Source organism: Saccostrea cucullata, unplaced genomic scaffold (assembly GCF_032062105.1).
Source record: "Saccostrea cucullata isolate Sc308-1 unplaced genomic scaffold, CSIRO_AGI_Scuc_v1 ctg296, whole genome shotgun sequence".
Classification (NCBI taxonomy): domain Eukaryota; kingdom Metazoa; phylum Mollusca; class Bivalvia; order Ostreida; family Ostreidae; genus Saccostrea; species Saccostrea cuccullata.
In genome coordinates this window covers 122,438-143,814 of record NW_026924047.1, presented here as the reverse complement: position 1 = coordinate 143,814, position 21,377 = coordinate 122,438, and the positions used below count along the sequence as shown (strand labels likewise).

The window sequence follows — 21,377 nt, the reverse complement described above, 5'->3', positions numbered from 1 at the left end:
AAGGGAAGGGGGTAGGGGGCACGACAGGTATAGCAAGAGGGGAAATCTGCTAAAGAACTGCATCACCCAAGTTACTCATGTGAGCGATGTGGCCCATAGGCCTCTTGTTTCTCTCTCCAAATCTTCCTCCCTCTTCTTTTTTCCCCAAATGGGTGACTCAAATTCAAACTAGCTTCTCAATCTTGACTCTCTTTTTGATTTCTTACCATTTTACAATCCAGAAAACTGTGTTATAACTGAGGCAGTCAATACTGCTACAGAGTAAGTTAAATAGTAATCACCTTGTAATGAAGTGATAACAACAGACTAGAATACTTTATATTTTGTCTTTATTGGTATTCCTTTGAGATTTTCTGGACAAACTCCACCAAAAAAGTTAAAAAAGAACCCCTAACACAAACTAGCTGGCAATGACCATCTTGACAGGCCATTTACATAGAGACAGAAGTCAGATCTTAGTGAAAATGCACCTCTCTGGTTTATATGGAGTACCTGAAGCACTAGTTTAACATATTCCTTGTCCACAAAAGACTAAGTACCAGTCTTGATAATAAAATGTACTTGTTTCTATAAATAAGGGATATATTTTTTAAAATATTTAATGATGATTTTATAGAAAAATTTAAAAAGAGATATGGATTGCAATACCTTTTTAAATAAAAATTTTAACAGTTTTATCCCCTGTAATTTTTGTCCTCATCAAGCCTGGCACTTCATAGAAGTCTATAATACACCATATTACATAAGATATTGTTGACAATATGTATTAACAACAGGAATGTGTTCTTGCCCTTGTCATGCCAGAAGAAAACGGTCAAAATGATGTAATTACGCCATGACCTCGATTTCTTATAAAGCTGCCTGATCCGGTATGACAGACAAAATGATATTAAAATGCATTTCATGTAATACAGTGACTACAAATAAGAAATGAACAAAAATACTTTTTAAAAAATTCTGAATTTTACAACTTGTTCTCAATTGTTTCGTTTTTTTTAATAAAAAGATACAAATATTACATACAAATTTGTCTGCTAGTGAAATCGTTTGTTTTGAAAACTGAGAATTTCTGAATATAATGATGAATGGATAGATATGTATATTGCCAACTGATGCATGGGCAGCAATGACTGAGATCATGTTATCAAACATTGTACATGTATATATAACTGGCCACCAATTCTGGCCAATCAAATTTAAAACACACAAATAAATACCATACATTCAAGCATAACTTATTGTATAATTATTTACCTTGTCAATATATACTCATAGGAAACTTAACTGTAGTTTTATAACTTCACAAAAGACCTTGCACCAGACCAATTTAAAAAAAGAATTTTGCTTTTAAATGCAAAATTGAATTAAAATCATTGTTTCATTAAATAGAAAATTGCAATCACAAAGGAAAACTAGACAGAAAAAAGAGGTACCACTGCATTTTTGGTCTGTTTGAGTATTTTTGGTCTTCTATTATAAGGTGTTTTGTTATTATCTGTCAACTAAAGACATGTAGCATTAAAAGCAAGCAACCATACAAGATACATGTATATAAAGCCTTCAAACGGGATCTGTACAGGAGAACATTAATATGGAATCAAACATAGCTTAAAAGAATTGATTTGTAATTTCATAAGTAAGAGGGCATAATTCGTAAATCACAGCACAATGATTTTTAAATGTCTAAAATTAAAACAACAAATTAAATCAGAATCATCGTATTCCTGGTCATGATTTGTTGGGACAGCTTACTATTGTACAACAAGAGTGGCCTCCCCTTCAGTTTGTTCATATTCTTTGCAATGCATGAAAAATTAAAAAATAGTCCTATTTACATCCAAGTATAAAAACAATGCTATCACATGAAATTATGATGCACAAATTAATGAAAAAGCAAATTTTGATATTTACCACAATAAATACACACAATGCACAAAGCTGTCATGAAAAAAAATTCATCACCAATATCCCTAGGTCAATATGAAATTTTATCCCTAGGTCAATATGAAATGATATCGAGTGTATGACAACTGCCTGGGAATCAAATGTGTAGAACTAGTATAAAAATAGCAAACAAAGTATCCCTGATACACTTCTGAAAGGCCTTTTAAAAACATCATTCATTGCAAAGAATTTCAAAAGATCACAATAATTTCATTGCACTAGCAAGGTGCCCCCTAAGAATGGCAGTGTGGGCATTATCTGTACTGGACTCTCGGCTGGTTGTTGGAGAGATTCATGGCTGGCATTTCTAACTCCACCAGTAGGGGGAAATGGTCTGAGGAGACGTGAGGGTGGGGGCATCCCACCACCTTGTTCTGTCGGAACCACTCCTCATCCAGTGGTCCAAGGAGACCAACCAGATTCATATGCTCTTTAGAATAAAAGATGTAGTCAATAATTCCCTTAAAGTCGTACCTACAAGAGAACAGTTTAAATTTTAAATGTGTTTACTGTTAAGTCCTCTCTCTCTCTCTCTCAAAAAAAAATACATTGGTAAATAGTTTTTTAATCCTCCTACCCCTTCCCCTCAAAAAGAAATTAAAATTTCTAAAATTGCATTTATACACATGAAACACCTACGTGTAATTGGTAAATGGCATGATGTCTTTTTCATAGGCTGTGTTTAATTTGAAGTCGTGACAAAACGAGTCTTTGTCGGTGGACGCGTGGATTTTCTGCAGGGCATCATCGTATCCGATGTCTTTGAAGTCCATGTGTGTGCGAGCTACCTTTCCTGAGAGGAGGTATTCTACAACACCTGCAAAAGACAGAATAGTCAAAACATTACTTCAGAATGCGAAGAACATAAACAGTTAACAGAACCAGGTGTAAAACATGGCATCGAGACACAGAATGTCGCCACAAAATGTTGACATCTTTGTTAACACAAAAGCCTTTGTGGACTGTGGTAAAACATAGTTGTGAACAGTGGACTGGTCGTGTACATCATAGCCAAACATGTTAATGATGTAAGCTTAGCTCTACAACACCAAACCTTGTCGTCATGCACCAAGGTGGTCACCCTACACATAAACAGATCAAAGCTGCCTAAAAGAAACCAGCAAAAACACTGCTAAAGTGCTACATCTAGTACTTCTGATATCATGAAGAAAGAATCTTCTTACATCAAAATAATGATAATATTATTGCACATAATAAAGATAGCAATGCATCAGATAAATCTTTTCCACTCAGATACAATCAATAAGGACACATTCTGTCCACCCACTCCTTTATCAGTCCTGGTATAAAAAGAAATCAAATCATTCACTAAATTTATGTACCAGGTAAAAGTGTATGTGATCAAGTGATCCATCATTTCTCCCTCCTAACAGACAATACACAGACTACTGAGAGGACAGTCTAGTGTACCTTTACTTCAATGTACTGTATCCCTGGAACCAAGATCTCTACCTGACAGGTAATCTGCTCAGGTGTAACAGGTGAGACTCGTCACACAGACAGAGAGCAACATAAGGTCATGACCCCCATGAGAATCAACTTACAATTATCTATCATTTCTAAAAAGATCAAGAAGTCCGATTTATCAATGGCCGGGATACAGGTTACATGGGAATATAGACAATTGATGTTAATGACACGAGTGTGGTCTGTACAATCACAATTACACCAACTTAACTGTTTATGCTTGATAACATTTAACATAACTTATGTCAATCTGATCTTTTGTTTAATTGCAAGTGAAAAAGAAATGAAAACAAGTCCCATCATAATGGAGTCAGTCTGTAATCGGCAAGGACAATAGTCATCAATAACTCCCTTATTTAAAAATACAGCAAACATTTTACTAAACTTTATTTCTTTCTCTGAATTTAATCAGTACACAGGTGTAGATGAAAAACAAATTTTCCTTTATCAGATGATGAGATTTTACATATGATTGATAAGTGATATCAGAACATCATCTTTATGTCCTGTTAGATGGTGAATAAACAGTACGTTAAAATGCGTACATCAAATGCTAGGATGGAAAAAATATATAGGCTGAAAGCATCAGATTTATTTCCTAACTGGCTTGTAACATAAGATTTGATTGGTTTGTAAGCTAGGTGTATATTTTTGTAAGCCAGGAGTAAAATAATGTGACTTCAAAATGCATTGTTTCTGTATCACAAAAAGCAAACTAGAACTGTCCAAACGGGACAAAATACCCCCCGCTGGGTTTTTCCATAATAAAGATATGTATCAGACACAAATTATGAAATTTTTCTTCCAGTGACCTTGAGCTTCCCAAAATGACCTTGGGTCAAGGTCATGACACACCCTTGGGTCATGGGCAATCTTTGAGTATAATGAGAACCTACCAAGTTTTTCCATAAGAAAGATATGGACCGGACACGAATTATGAAATTTTTCTTCCAGTGACCTTGAACTTCCCAAAATGACCTTGGGTCAAGGTCATGACACACCCTTCGGTCATGGGCAATCTTTGTGTGAAATGAGAACCTACTAAGTTTATCCATAAGAAAGATATGGACCGGACACGAATTATGAAATTTTTCTTCCAGTGACCTTGAACTTCCCCAAATGACCTTGGGTCAAGGTCATGACACATCTATGCATCATGGGCAATCTTTGTGTGAAATAAGAACCTACCAAGTTTATCCATAAGAAAGATATGGACCGGACACGAATTATGGAATTTTTTCTTCCAGTGACCTTGAACTTCCCAAAATGACCTTGTGTCAAGGTCATGACACACTCTTGGGTCATGGGCAATCTTTGTGTGAAATGAGAACCTACCAAGTTTATCCATAAAAGATATGTCCCAAACATGAATTTTGAAATTTTTCTTCCAGTGACCTTGAACTTCCCAAAATGACCTTGGGTCAAGGTCATGACACACCCTTGGGTCGTGGGCAATCTTTGTGTGAAATGAGAACCTACCAAGTTTATCCATAAGAAAGATATGGACCGGACACGAATTATGAAATTTTTCTTCCAGTGACCTTGAACTTCCCCAAATAACCTTGGGTCAAGGTCATGACACATCCATGCATCATGGGCAATCTTTGTGTGAATTAAGAACCTATCAAGTTTATCCATAAGAAAGATATGGACCGGACACGAATTATGAAATTTTTTCTTCCAGTGACCTTGAACTTCCCAAAATGACCTTGGGTCAAGGTCATGACACACTCTTGGGTCATGGGCAATCTTTGTGTGAAATGAGAACCTACCAAGTTTTTCCATAAAAGATATGTCCCAAACATGAATTTTGAAATTTTTCTTCCAGTGACCTTGAACTTCACCAAATGACCTTGGGTCAAGGTCATGACACACCCTTGGGTCGTGGGCAATCTTTGTGTGAAATGAGAACCTACCAAGTTTATCCATAAGAAAGATATGGACCGGACACGAATTATGAAATTTTTCTTCCAGTGACCTTGAACTTCCCCAAAATGACCTTGGGTCAAGGTCATGACACACCCTTAGGTCAGGGGCAATCTTAGTGTGGAGTAGTAGATTCTAATGTCCCTCTGTAGGAAAGATATGGACCGGACACGATTGCAAAGACAGACGGACAGACGGACAGACAGACAGCTGGACAGATGGACAGACAGACAGACAGACGGACAAGGTGATTCCTATATACCCCCCCAAACTTCGTTTGCGGGGGGTATAATAATAGCATGACATTACAGTGCATTACTGCATGCAGTAAATTTCAAATTTAAAACACCTATTGGTAATCAATTTATAAAGCAATTGCTTTTTAACTTTGGTTAACAGAGATTTACGTCATACACACCTGAGTCTGGGAGTGAGTTGAGATCACCACAGAAGATGAGTGGGACAGAGTTAACATCGACTGGCCCCGGGCTAGTGCTGGTGAAGTTCTCCTCAATGATCTGCTTCAGTCGCCACATCAACATCATGGTCTGGATCAGCTTAACATCAGAGAACTCGGGGTCCCAGTGGATGTGGGCGGTGGCCACTACTAGGGGCTGCTTCACCTGAGCTTCACTCAGAGCACCTGCTAATTAACCAATTATTAACAATTAAATAAAGATGTATATTGCACACAGTTTGAAATTCAAGTCCTGCAATATTGGATATTTTATGTTGACAGATTGAGAACTTTGATGTAAGGGGATATTTCAATTTTAATGATGGTTTCCATCACTTTTTATTTCCAAACTTAAATAAAATGTTTTGTGATTAATATTTTCTCTTGTATGAAAGACAAACAAAAAATGCATGTTTGTTTCCACCAGACATGATACAGACATCAGTGAGTACAGAGTAAACTGACCATTGTCGTAGGCCCCCTCCTTGGTTTCCAGCATGGCCGCCAGTCCTATGTTATCCTTGGTCATCACTCGGTTCAGCATGTCATCAGAACCCTCAGCGTTAGCCATCGCCAGCTGATTAAACTCCACACAGTGTTCCTTTACCAGATGGAACCTGGGAAAAAGAAAACAAACTTAAGTCTTGGATGTACAACTTATACCATCTTAACAGTATACTAACAAGTGCTAAGTTACTCAACCATACTACTTTGGTGAAATGAGTAGTTTACTGGGTCTGCTTTCATGTACATGTAAACACTAATGAGTAGTTTAATCTGTGCTTTTCAAAAATTCTGATTATTAGATTTTAGTAAAAAATAAAAAAAATTTGAAGTTTATATGACTGTCTGTCTATTTTCAAATTGGTGGAATAAAGTGATCCTTTATATGTGTACTACTATTGATTTCTGAAACACCCATTCTAATAAACTATCAGCTAATTGAAAATGGTAATTTATTTTGAATGCTCTAATTCTATCCTTAGCAATAACTTAATAGTTTACAGAAACATTACTAAGTTCAGTGGGGACTGTGATTTATACACAACTAACGAAACGATTTTTTTTCAGTCTATAATTGTACAGCATAAAAATTATGTACCAGTACTTTTCCACATGGCTGTTTTTGTTCAGCATTTGTAATTTCTTCATGGATATATTGGGTACATGAAAATTTCTGCATAGGAACCTAGTTTAAAATATTTATTCATTTATCATTTATTTATAAATATAAAAATATATAGCAAGAAAGGTCAAAATTTTTGACAGATGATCCATGTAATGAATGTGCGTTTCTTTTATTTCAAGTAAAAATAGAGGATTTAAATGTCATTTTCCATAAATTTGGCACATTATTTATTGTTGGCCTATTTATAGAACCGTAAAAGGTCATTGGGCAGCACTTCATATGTCTACATATTTCCATATGTGTTCTATATAACACTGATAAGGAAACGCTTAAGTGATTATGACACTAAATGACCGAGAAGAAGGCTTTGGTAGAGAAGGAAATATAACAAAAGATTGAAGAACATGCATGATGTCTGACTGTCACAAGCATGAGAGCCTGCTAAGGCAGTATTTAGCTCACAGCGCTAAACTGGATAATTATTCAGTTTCCGAAAAAAGACATCATTGTGTTCCTACTTAGTGTGAGTGAACTTTAAAGAAAGACTGAAATTATAAAAAAAAAAAAAAAAAAGAAAACTTAATGTTCTTTTAGCCCCCGGATAAAGATAAAATATTAGATATGACTTTTGTTCTTATGTGTTTTTGTCATGCTTGTAAACTTGATGACAAAAATATAAGTTTATTATCTATATTTCTAGATAATTAACCTTTTTTATGTCATAAAATCTCACCCACATTGCACCTATATAATAAGAAACTGAACAAAGAAGAGTTTTTTTTAGCTGCATTAAACTTAAGTCACCCAAAGATTGTTCATTACAAATATCAAAATTATATGCAATTACCCTGGTACAACATTTTGATAAAATAAAATCATAAAATAGAAATATTATTTTCTTCCAATATAATAAAATAAAACAATGAATCATGCGACTAAAATTTCAAATTTCTCATTAAATACAATAACTGTGTTGTTGATAATGCCAGCCCCTATGTTTCTAACCAGAACTGATCCCGTTTTATGTGGATTTATGTGTTATGTTCAGGAGTTCAGGCGTAATTACTCCTGCTGTTATTTTTTGTAATTACACGACCAGGACTAGATTTTGAGCTGTTACACTTGATTGACATTTCTGGGGGAGACTCCTGCTAGGATTTCAGAATCTCATTCAGGAAGCACCAAGTCTTTGATCAGAAATCTACATCCTTAATAGACTCCAACTAAGACCTGGCAAAATGGGAAATATTGGATTTCTGAGGAAGCAGAGCAGGGAACCTTACTCTGTTAAAGGTCATTTTGATTATTGAAATCTCCTGTATTAAGCTTAATATGAACTTATAACTATCATGATTTACCCCCTCCCAAAAAAATAATCAACCCTACCAGAACTGCTGCCAGGCCATTACATAGAAGTACTGTAATACGTACAATGGATAATTTCTTCTTTTTATATTTTTGTGTACCGGTATGGAAGTTTTGTAATTTTCATTTGATCTAAAATACTTGGGAAACAGAATTAAAAATACCCATACTTTTACTTAATTAAGCATTTTCTTGGACTAAATTACAAAGTTAATAAAGGAGCTATTCACTGTTAAACGCCGGGTTTTAAGTACATTTTGTCAGGTTATTCTGGACACACCCACTAATGTACATTCTCTAATTATTTGCGAAGTGATATAAAATGATATATGTGAATATATATTTTTGTGTAAAAAAAAAAATTACACCTGCTTATGCAAATATGCAGGACAAAAATTTGAAAGTTTTTTATGCCATCTACATCACACAACTTAGTAGTAATGAAACCTGAACATGTTTTAGTTATGAGTAATAAAAATAAATTCATAAATGAACAAACAATTTCACACCTTTGATTGTAAAATACACGTTTTCACAACAACGGGGCTTATTAACACGTAATTCTATGATAGATGAGGTGTTGACAGCTTGGCTTTCCCCACATTTTACACCAGTTTTGACACCTACTTGCTGGTCTTGTAGAATATTGCACATCCATCCACATGCTTTCTGTCGGCTTCCGTCATTGTCCGAGCACGTGACTTTGCTGAGAAGATTCCATCGTAACCGTCTCTTTGAAGTTCGGGCAGGAAGAAGTTATGGAACTGGTCCGTCTCCACTTCCTACAAATACAGACTCTACCATCAGTTTTTGTTTACAATTTGTGTCATCGATTTATTGCACATTTAAAGATAATTTTCTATGTTCAATTTATGATAATGATCAAAGCACTTTAAAAGTGAATTTGATCAGGAGAATCAGTACGATTTGATTGAATCTAACGACTAACATCACTAGCTATGTTATAGTGTGTCATTTCTCCGATCAAACAAACATCTCCCACACCTAACATGCGGCAATTTATTTCCTAATGTGATAAATGACTGCTAAATAAAACAGATCAAAGAGACCATTGTTCTTCTGACATGAGTTTATTTTATTTTAGCGATTTGTTAATGAGATTCGTTAATGACTTGTTCACGTTATCAGAACAGCTGATTGGTTATTGATGGATGGTAACTGTTAGATTTCACTGCTGTCGTAGAACAGACTATCAGTATGTCCCTGATTTCCTAACCTTGTTATTACATTTCCCTGCCTCATCAGAAGTTACACGAGGACAGGAATAGAAATCAAACACTAACACCGAGAACACAAATACGATCACTGAACAAACAGCGCTGGCTTATGTTACAACACCCTAATCAGCGCATCTCAGCTTGCTCTGGCCACACAATCCTAGAAATTCTGCACCCCTTATACCAGCTAGGACATTTGAGGTCTAACTCAGCAAAACATTGTAGGAGAAAAAAAAACATTAAAATTTATCAGGTCATAAATCCACACCTTTTTATCATTTCACCTGGCATATGTTTTTTTTATTTTTTTTTAATTTTTTTTATAAATGCATGAAAAGTATGTTTATTTCCCATATGCTAAAGGTGAACCAGTACTTTCTTCAAATAAGCAAGGTGTGTCAAATTCTGCAAGGAGAATAGAAAATGCATAATGAAGCAATTGCATGGCTTAGAATTGCATAATGATGCAATATCATGGCTAGTTCCGTAACCGATTGTAAACAATGGCAGGCTACCCCAATAGGCAAACCACATCCCTGACAAGAAACAGTCAATTGTACTATTACTTTAAGTCAACAGGACAACATAAATACTTCAGATCCTTAATTTGTAGTTTTGGCCATCCTTTGTAAATTATAGTTTTACAAATACTTCTTCAACTTGACATAAATTTTGATGTGAACTTGCTCTCATGTTTTTCTTCAACAGCATAGCATTTATTTTCCCCATTCTACAGCTTATCTTTAAACATTCATTTCAATATCTTAAATTTATTCTCAAGGTTGAAACTTTCATATTTAACTTCCACTAAATCCTACATACAAATGCTTAAACTCTGTCTTATTGTCTGAAATCTTTTACATCTGATTACTTTATATATATACGTCCTATGAGAGCCATTGACCCGCGTGTTTATTGTTTTGGTGGCCTGGTTCCCTCACCTGTAGACTGATGATGTCCGCGGCGCCGTGCCTGATCTCGTCGATAATGCCTTTCTTTCTGTACTCCCAGTTCAGGGCCCAGGTAGGGCAGTAGCCGTACATCTGACGCGTACAGTACTTATCACACAGGACATTGTAGCACATCACCGTGAAAATGGCTGCAATAAAAACACATCTACATAAGTCACCGGAGTGATCAAGTTCCCCCTCCCTCATCCCAAAAAATGATTATGTCCTGAATTTATTATACTCGCTTCTGATTGGAATTACATCTTCAATTCATAAATCATTATTTAAAAAAGAAAGTCTTTTATATTAAATCTACCAGGGTTTGAGCAGGTGTGATTCTGAAAGTTAATATCTAAAGTTTGTTTCAAGTTATCAAAGCTAATTAACATTTTCTATTGGGTGTTGGCTGACATACATAGCATAACACTGTGAATTACAGCATTTAACTTATAGAATTCATCTTACGATCTACCGTGTATTTCACAGTTGGTTTCTCAATATCAGATACTTATTTAAATCTTGGTATGTGCATAAAATTCTATTTTGATAAGAAAATGTCTCTTTTGATTGATTTCTTTTGACGAGGTGTATTTATATCAACTGTTTACTCATAGCATTGATGCATTTTAAACCAATATTTCAAATTGCTTGGAACAAAAGCCACACCATTATAAATCCCAGGACATAAATACTGTCAATAACCAAACGCCAATATTTGGATACTTGTTCTGGGAGAGGTATTTTTGTACATGCTAGAATTACGTGCTAACTGAACAGGAGGTAGATATCTGTTTATATTGGTCAGTCCACAACCAATCAATATCTCATTTTGCTACCATCTTGTTATTTCAGGAACTATACCCAACAACATCTAGAAAACCCTAGCTTATCAGACAGAATCAAGTGAAGTTAGGGAATATTATTCATTTGATTAATTTTCATTATTCTATAATCATTTTGTTGAAAAAGTCTCCTAGGCAGACTCACAACAAAATGCAGCCTAAGTAAACAACTTTATAGTGATGGTAAACATATTTACATGGAGTAAATGGACAGAAAATGTCATAACAGCTTTGACCTCAAAGGTCGGTCCCTGACGGCACTTCATTGCTAACACTTGACAGGTAGAAATATTATTAATTAATTATTAACATTAATTACATCAATCTTATCTACGCATTCATTAAAACTTTCTTTCCTCACACTATATATTTCTAAAAAGAATGTAAAAAAAAAATGCTGCCTACTTAATGCCTATTTCAAATTGCCAAGTTATAAAATCTCAAAAAATTAAATGACTGCAATTCATTTTTTTTCCCAACTTTGACCGCAAAAGTGTGATATTTTTAATCAAAGTACTAAAAATACTATTATATGATAAATAAATGATCCGTACAGTGACATGAATGAAGAGTTTCTGTCAAATAGAGTAGCAGTAAACAGCCCTGCATACTTTATTACATTCCAACTTTAGTGTCAGCTTAAGTAACCATATAAAAAACTAATGGCTCGTCAGTAGAATTAACATCGGTATTTTGACAGAGAGCTTTAAAGAAAAAACCTCCATGTGTTTGGATGATAATATCATCTTTCTCCTACCAAGGAGGAATGATAACATTTACTGTCTGTCTCCCGATCGTATTACAGACCAGAAGTTCAGTAATACCAGAGGTATGTAGACCTTACTGTACTGACTACTACCTGTACACGACCACGGCTTGGGGAGACTTACCACTGGGCCGACTTTTGTCTGCTGCCTTTACTGGGATCCAGGGTCGTACAGAGGGGGCAGAGGAATTGACTGAATAATACAAAAATATACATATATATACGTAATTACGCAAACATTTAAAATCAGATATTGTAATTCAATGAATAAATGAATGATGCACAAGACATAAAATTCTGCAGATTCTGAATGTTATCAGAGATTGGGCAGAATTTCATGAAGTGGGTCAGCACATCACAGACATGAGTCAGGGTTAAAAATTACTTTCCTTACATCACACATATACTAATATATGGAATGGAATTTCTGATTTAATAAGCCAACTCAAATCTTGGCCAGAGGGTATGCTACAATAAAATTTGTGTAAATGAGAGAAAAATATATGATTCATCCCAAGATAAAAATCAGAATGTGGGTCCTAAAGACCATTTATTTTAAGTTCAAAGGCAAGGTTAAACTATTAGTAGGCTACAAACTCTGTTCTTTTAATCTGGAACAATGAAAAATAAATGAAGTATTTGTTGTCTTTGTCTGCCTTTATAATAAGGTGACTCCTAAAGGGGAAAAAAGCCCTCTGAGCAGCAGTGCAGTCAATTTTAACAAGTCTATACAATTTGACACCTGTCATTGTTTCACATCAGCTAAATAGAATCTAACCAATAATATCTAATCAAAATTCATACTACAGTAAGAAGTCTACACAGACAACCAATTATAAAAACATCATTTTCATATGCATTGTCCCTTTCTTTCTAAATTATACAACAAATTTTCCTTTGGAATCTATGATTAATGTAAAGGAATTAAAGCGTTTAAGTAAGATTACCCAAAGTAGTGCCAGTCTTGATGACAATTTCGTGTACAAATTAAACGTTACTAATTAAATGCCATGATGTCTTTAGTTGTGGATAATTACTAACTAGCTACAGTTTCCTGGTTCGGGAACTTATGTGAATCAAGGAAGAAATAAAGTAAACCACATTCTATAAAAATTATTCCTGATCTGCACAATTTTCTTTTAGAATATTGAAATCTGAGAGTATCTTAAGTCTGACAGTCATTTGAATCAATATACATGTAAGGTGCACTTTAACTGAAAATTGTATCTTCAATAAAAAACACATTTTAAAGTTTTACTTCAAACCATGCATACTCAGTATTTTTTTTAGTTTTCACATTTTCCTGTGTTTCATGAATGTTTTACTAAAAAGCATTCCCTCCCCCCCCCCCCCCCAACTCAGATCAAGGAGATTCAGCATTCCAGACATTTTCTACCGACCAGTTACACACTAAACAGACATAATGTACACAACATGTACCCTACAGTAAGTATGATGAATCTAGACATTGACTGTGAATGTCCTTGGTTTGGCATTGTCTGGAGGTACAGTTGTATAACAGGGTTGAAGCAGCCTTGATCAGTCACTACTTGAATTAGCTCTCCCTGAAGGTTGTGAAAGATCGGTAAAGATCTTACTACTAATTCTAATGACTTGGTGTTAATGATTGATGAGGAATTATAGTGCATTTAAGAATACATCATATGTCTGGATGTCTGACTCCAAATTCCCCACTCTCCACATAACCAGATGTTTTACCTGACTACCCTCGTTACCTATCGTACAATCACTGAACTGATTAACCCCCTCCCTGTCCACTGACCTAGTACCAGCAGTGAATTATAACATAAATAAAACATGTACTGTATATAGGGAATAAACAATTTTAGATTCCCAGATAGGGACAAAGTTATATCCTCAGAGCTTTAAAGATTCATAAAAATCTCTTTGTTATCAGGAAGTAGAGCATCTTAACTTTATTACAGAGTAAAGCTCGTCACACCTCATAAAACAGTTCACAGAAACCTGCAGCAAACCCATAAAACCCGCTGCATTATTCTTTTTCATTTCTAATAATGGATGGAATTTTTTAAACTGGGGCAGTTAAAACTGGGAGTGTTTCTGTTCGTAATAAGTCTGATTCCTACCGAATATACCGGTAATGTGTTCACAGGAGGCCAAAGACTCAAAAAACATCACTCATCATAATGCATATGTACTGACGTAAATACTAAGTAGGAGCATAAACGTAGTTTTCACTATGAACACGTCATAAATGCTTATTAAACCCGATACACGCTGGCTGATGATGAGTAAATATCCTAATATACACGTGAATCACATATGAAACAGATGTTTCATTCTCCCCTTGAATTTTTCTATTACTTTAATATATTCGCATTTAAAATATTAAAACTTGATAATTAGACCAATCAATAAACTGTCACAAAAGCTGACACAGATATTTCATCATGAGAATAAACATAATTTCTTTCTTCTACTGTGAAACAGACTTTCTTTATAAAATTTTTATTAACCCATTTAAATTCAAAGGCATTAAGTTCTATAAATAAAATTTATTACTTCCATAAAATGTTTTTCTGCTGTACTTATTGATTTCTATAAATAAATAAAATTTACGATTTGAATATTAAGTTTTTGTGGAATTCATTGATACTTTTATATAACACTTTCATGTAATTTTTACCCCTTACTTTCCTCTTTTATTGGTGTCATTAAGTGAATTGTGACTTACATTTCTCCAGTTCTTTGGGGGGGATCATGTGAGTTTTAGGGATGGACTCGGTGTCCTCTGGAAGATAGAGCTGGTTTAGTAAGCTGTAAGCGGGTGGGTACACGTAGGGCCAGTAACAGTATGGCACAGTGAAATAGGGATTCGTTGTAAAAGGGGTCATCATATGATATGGCACCATGGGGGGTAAATAGGTGGACGTATTTGCATAGTTATCATCTGAGTCCTCCATGGGGGAGAGATCGTGATGGTAGTACACAGTGAACGTGACATCGGTGTCCGTTAGATCCACGTACACGTCGTCTGGGAGGGGCTCCTCCGTGGACTTAATGCCGATGTCAACTAACTGTTTGGGCGAGGCTTTAGCCCCCTGCTCCCCCGCACAGTCTGACTTTTCTGTTGAGCCGTTTGTGTCCATCTTTTCTTCAGTGGGGACCTCATCCTCTGCTGGATCCTCCCCTTTCTCCTGAGCTTCGAGCCCGTTCTCTCCCCCCTCCTCTTCATGGCTCTCCTGGTCTGTATCCTTAGTCTCGGGGGGCACCTGGAATGACTGGGCGAGTCCCCAGTCATAGTAATACTGGTAGTTGTAGTAGTACTCCGACAAGCACTGGGGACACTCAGAGGGCGGGCAGTCGTAGCGGATCAGAGGACAGCCAGTGGTGTACTGCGCTAACTTTTCCAGTTCCTCCGGACTCATGTCCGATTCCATTGTCTCGGGCTGCGAGTTGGAGATGTCTGAGTCACACTGAGACTCGGAACTCGAAATAGTGGACACCGTGTCACTCTCTGTGTCCTCCACATTAGAACCTTTGTCACTTTCATTAAAGTCATTACAAATAACCTGCACATTTTCACATTCAGCAATACTTCTAGGTTTACTACTGACTTGGTCAGAGTTTTCGGAGGAGTACGTGGCATTGTTTAGAACATAATCTGCCACAAATTTTGAGTTTTTTGATCGATTATTTCTTGCAAGATTATTAGATCCTACATGAAATTTTCTGTCTTTTCGGTGAGTTTTCTCTATGACTGAGATCAAGGCACTTAAGTTTTTAACGTCTTTTTTCGTTTTGATTTCCTTGCTACTGGCAATTTCCTCATCAGACAACAAACTAGCATCACTATTACTGGTCTTACAATCTTCAGAGTCCTCTCGCTGTTTAGACTTGTGCAGGGTATCTGCCAGGGTGCGCTGCTTTTGTTTAAGGGCTGCCTTTAAAGTGTCCTTTAACTGGATCACTATGGGGGTATTTGCTTTGGTTTGCTTACGTAATTGTTTTTGCTTCCATTTGTTGTTTTTGCCAGTTCTCTCCTTGAGACACTTTTTACAAGATGAGGGAGGGAGTCTGCACACATTATTTTGAGCGGTGGGTATGTCTTTGAAATCGAGCGGCAGAGCCCCGCTAATGCTCACAACTTCCCGCTTCACAAACATGGTTGTGTCTCCTTGCTGGCTATCCATTCTGTATAAAGAAATAACCACACACAATTAAAAAAAATTCACTCAAAAACATCCTTGTTTGGTTCAGAGAAATCTTTTATACTTAAGTAACTAACAGCTTAAAAAGAGAACACTTAGCAGGAAGAAACACACTTTCCTGCTTCTCTAACAAAGACATTCAAATCTGCCCTTCCTCTTTCAATACTGGGGGGTTGAAAATCACTCATCCATGTTTCCAGTTAAAAATACATACAAACACAAAGAAGGTCAGAGAAACTATGGCAGATTGTGCCTCATTTATAGATGATCATTAGTCATTCAGCGTGTTCACCTCCAGTTTCTTTGTTTGTGCGGGTGGATCAATGTCCCATAAAATTTCTACTAAACAAAGAGATCCCTAGCAGTTTGGTCAGACCTCTCACCATTGCTTGTCCTAGGGCCGTTTACTTTCTAAGACAATAATTACTGTAAACCAACTTTTATTCGCGTGCGAGAAATTTTCGCGAAGTTCGCTAGAGAGTCGTCATCGCGAATATTTCTCGTCGCGAACCGGTCCTTAAAGTGTATTTGTCTATTAACTACAGATCCAAAAAGGCTTGGTCGCGAAAATTAATCGTCGCGAACTAGTTTATCCCTATTAAATCGCGAAATAAAGTCGCCGCGAATAAAAGTTGGTTTACAGTATACACAGATACATGTTTACCTACCCAGAACAGCTCTGCATCACGTTAAGAATCCTGGTTGCCTGAGGTCAAATCCTCCAGGATATCCTGAGAGATTAGAGATGTGCATAAACCTGTATCTAATTATCACACGCGGGGGTGACTGGCTGGTCAGTTATAACAGCACCTCCACCAATGGCTGAGTGGTGACTCTAAGGGTCGGTAGCCTCCCGATGGCCCTCGGGGCAGACTCAGTTACATGTGCCACAAACAGTTCGGTCACTATACGCTGGTACAACACTGCAGTCTTTTCATATTCCTTCCTTATCATATAAACAAGGTAACCAAATAGGTGGAACGTCAAGCCCAAACACGGTAAATGATCCTTGTAAATGTTTTTTAAAAATATGAAGTCTGTATAAGCCAAGAGCAGGATAAACAATCTTGGTGAATAATAATCGGCTTTATATCCACTACAGGACCAGACTTGTGGGGAAAAAAATCTCTGTACTTTATACCAAGCAAACACGTGTTTGAAGGTGTACTACTATCACCTCGTAGTAATATCTCTTATCAAGCCATCAAATTCTCCTCATATCACTGCTTACTATAGCACTCCTTGTTATTTCTCTATGAGCTGTCATTATTCAGATTTCCTTAGTGAAGGCAGAACACTTCTGGCATTTGAGGTTACATTACCACTTAAAAACACGTGTTGTTATTTCTTCACCTTGCAGTTAGAACTGTGATCCTTGTTTGACAATTTCACGTCGTTTAAACACCTGAGTCTGACCTGTCAGTTCAATTCTGCTGATTGGCATCTAATGACACAATCCAAGCATCACCAATGATTACCTATCTAACAACTATGTGTATAGGTACTTGACTCACAAGAAATAGCTCTCCGGGGATATGATCACTGCTCAGGTAGTAGTATTCCTCGTGTAGTCCTGTTAACTACACCAGCCTAATTAAGACATTGTCTTCAAGGAGAGATACAAAAAACAGATAAGTTAATGTCTTGCTAGATGTGTTAGATAGCACTGAATAAATCCACTGACTGAGCCATGCCCGGAGCTATTCTCACAATAAAACAGGCAGCAATGTAAACATGGAAAAACCCTCCTCTGTCAACTGAATCTAGTATCCTATAGAAAATGGTGGAATCCACTTCTCTGCCAAGGGAAGGCACCTGCGCTGACGACATCATAATTAGCATCAGATCACATGACTTAAAGATGATAGCACAATAGAGGCTGCCCGAGATGGCTAATATATGCTAATTCATGTAATTATGTATAGTCACATGGTATTCTATGTTTATACAAGAAAAGACAGATTGCTTCTTGTTTTAATTAATGATATTGTCTGAAAAATATACATCAATAATAACGGAGAAAGGAATTCAATGTCAAATTCATCAGTCGTAATATATGTGTACTTTTGGAAAAACCAAACACACAAATTATTGAGAATTGTAATCTGGAACGCAATGTAGTGTAAGGAGCCAATTAATCTATAGGAATATTGGGTCAATGTTCTGACACAGAAAAACCAAATCTCTCTGGTCAATGACTTACAAAGTTAACATTGAATATCTTTGTCACTCTTTCTCCTCTCCAAGAAATCATTTACGTATGATAGAGTTTTCATGATCATTAAATCAGAGATAATTTACCACTTAACCTTCATTTCTTAAAAAATCTATAATCCCTGAAGGATGTTATTTTAAATGTATTTCAAATATTTGTTAAGTAAAAAATTGATAAAATTCGCCTTTCATTACCCCTGGGAGTAATGGAAATGATATTGTTTTGTCAGTAATATAAGCTGTAATGACTTTGTCATTCCCCCTACATCAATATTCATAGATCTCAAAGAGCAGGTTTTTGATGTAGTGTTATGTTGATTGTAGTTAAAAATTCAACAAATTCATGACTTACAAAAAATAAATATCACAGTATGAATGATTTATCTGTGTATAAATATGGCATTATATAATAATCAATGCCTATGAAATGTTACAAGTAAATACATATTCAATTAGAGTACTTTTAATCAAAGCAATACTAATTTTTTATAATTATTGTACGGTTTACATTACAGGTACAGACTCATTCTAGTTTCAAAAATATCCCCACGTTTTACATCTCTTAAGCATTAACTTTAATCTACAGAGAGCAAACCCATCTAAAACAATGCTACAGTTTTACCACAGTTTTATTCAAAAGCAAATTTAGAGGGAAAAGAGGGGAGAGAAAAATTGCTACCGCCATACGAGGCATTTAGCAAGTTCTTCCTTTTTTCATCTAGCTCAAAATAGAATTCCCTACATCATAATGCATTAGTGTGGGATACTAAAGAGTAAAATACATGCAATGTTAATAATTTCGATTCCTATTCATGTCTCAAAAAGACAAAAGTATTTTAACAAAGAATCTTACTATTTGATTTAAACAAAATCATAAAGATGTGAGCATTTCATTGAATTACTAGAGAATATTGTCATGCAAGCTGCCATTCATTAGGGTCGATATATATTCTAAAGGGAAATCAAATCTAACACATATTTACTTGTTTGAAGAGCTAAAAATGTTGTTACAATGGTACAATTGTAGCATGAACAAACATAAGCAAAGAAACAAATAAAAAAAGACTTTAAGAGAGATTATCTTTATGCAATTTAAAGTTGTGGTACATTGCAGATCTCTTTAAAAATTAAAGTACTGAAACAGTACTGAAAGACAGGGTCAAATTAACAAAGTTACAAAGTTCATATTTTATAAACCTCATAAATTTTGTAAATTTTTTATAGTTTTGATATTTTTCCCTTCTTAAAATCGAAAGAAATTAAAAATAAATTGTAACAAAATACAGATATTAAATCTATTTTTTAATAGATAAATCAAATTTAACAAGGTCCAAGTTAAAGTAACAATTTGGGAAATGAACAGGCATGCAGTAATGCTTCACAAAATCTGAATTTTGTCATGGAAAATCTTTAAATAAGTCTTTTGTTTGAGTTAACATGAGTATTTCAGAAATACCATACTTCCACTTTAGATTTTGACTGATGGTAAACTAATAGAAACGGTCACATGACCCCATCAAAACATCAGTAAGTATACAAATGTATTAGGTTCCAAATAGCCTTATGTTATTTACTGGATTGATTTCTTTATGAGTGAATAGAATAAATAATTTACAGCCATCTCCATAACTCAAAACAGTAGCAGCTTTACAATGACCCTTATCAATAATTAACACTAAGCCAAAGTGTGAATTGATTTTAGAGACCAGCATTAATTTTCTTGTTTTTAGATTATAAATTAATAATTTCTTTTTAACTCAGTCACAGTTGTCAAGATAATATGATCAAGACCCTTGTTCTATCAGAGATTCGTATTTTTTGTTTACTAAAGGACCGAAGCACACTAACATGCATGCCATCATCAAAGCATTGCCACTTTGGCCTGAAAATACAAAGGGCAAAATGGAGATTTTTTGCACAGTAGGTCAAATCAAAGTCAAGTTTTGAGTCACAATATCAGTTATCCTGGTATATTATACAGGTCTTGTGACAAGTTATATGTAAAGTTACAAGCAAGGGCACTCAAACGTTAATCCCAGCATCCCCTAGCAAAAGAGCACATTCATAATCCCCAATATAAATTATACGGTAATAACTAATGCACTCCACCCCCCCCCCCCCCCACACCCTCTCTCACACAAGTGGATTACTATATATATCCTCTCCAACTTTGTTTTCAGAGGATAAAAATCATTGCAAACATTCACCTACATTTCTGGTCCAAGTTCACACACAAGGCAAAATCCTTTTTCCTTAGAAGATATATATTCAATTCAGTGGAGCTGCACTTAATTGAAACTATAGAAGACAAATTGCTGAATACTTTTATAGTCAAGGTTAAACTTCTTTCATGTTTATTTAAAAAAAAAATACTTGCTTAGTCTTTAATGCAATTTTTATACAAATAACAAACTTTAACGTAAAATTCTAACATATTTACCTAAACCAGAAGTCTCTAACAAAACTGCAGGTCTATTGGTTTGTACTATTAACAATGAAAGCAATTAATAGAATTATGTATCTTAGTGTAGTCTATTTGTGTGCCAAATTATATTGAAATCACCATTTTGAAAAATTGTTAACAAATAGACAGACAATGGGCACCTTACTATTGCAAAGCTTTTCTGGTCTCTTACCAGTATAGCTAAAAACAAGTTGATTTTCATTGGGTCTTTACAAACCACTAGCATTGCTAGCTATTCTACAGTTGACCAGACTTTACCAGAAGCAGATTCCTAACATTAATTTGTGTTCCTGTTTAATTTACCCCTATTCATTTCACCTTGTAAGTGGACTTGCCTTGTATCTGTATTTTTTCGTGATGACCTATATTTCTCTTTTTCTGCGATCGTTTTTTAATTCGCA

At 35.4% G+C, this 21,377-nt stretch overlaps 1 protein-coding gene across 4 annotated transcripts in view; it reads right to left on the bottom strand.

The window, feature by feature from the left end:
* Window positions 1-312: 312 nt before the first annotated feature.
* Window positions 313-21,377, bottom strand: part of LOC134265565 (CCR4-NOT transcription complex subunit 6-like) — a 40,530-nt gene continuing 19,465 nt past the window's right edge. The window contains exons 1-9 of one of the 4 annotated variants that reach the window (XM_062747791.1): window positions 16,967-18,118; window positions 14,822-16,281; window positions 12,230-12,298; window positions 10,489-10,646; window positions 8,937-9,091; window positions 6,281-6,432; window positions 5,777-6,004; window positions 2,584-2,761; window positions 313-2,418 (exon numbers count right to left, since the gene is read on the bottom strand). In XM_062747791.1, the coding sequence (XP_062603775.1) occupies window positions 2,199-2,418; window positions 2,584-2,761; window positions 5,777-6,004; window positions 6,281-6,432; window positions 8,937-9,091; window positions 10,489-10,646; window positions 12,230-12,298; window positions 14,822-16,281; window positions 16,967-16,983 (2,637 nt within the window). In that variant the 5' untranslated portion in view covers window positions 16,984-18,118 and the 3' untranslated portion in view covers window positions 313-2,198. Of the gene's footprint in view, window positions 2,419-2,583; window positions 2,762-5,776; window positions 6,005-6,280; window positions 6,433-8,936; window positions 9,092-10,488; window positions 10,647-12,229; window positions 12,299-14,821; window positions 16,282-16,375; window positions 16,646-16,966; window positions 18,119-21,377 lie in introns of those variants that run through there. The other 3 variants (XM_062747790.1, XM_062747789.1, XM_062747792.1) reach the window with 3 other exon arrangements.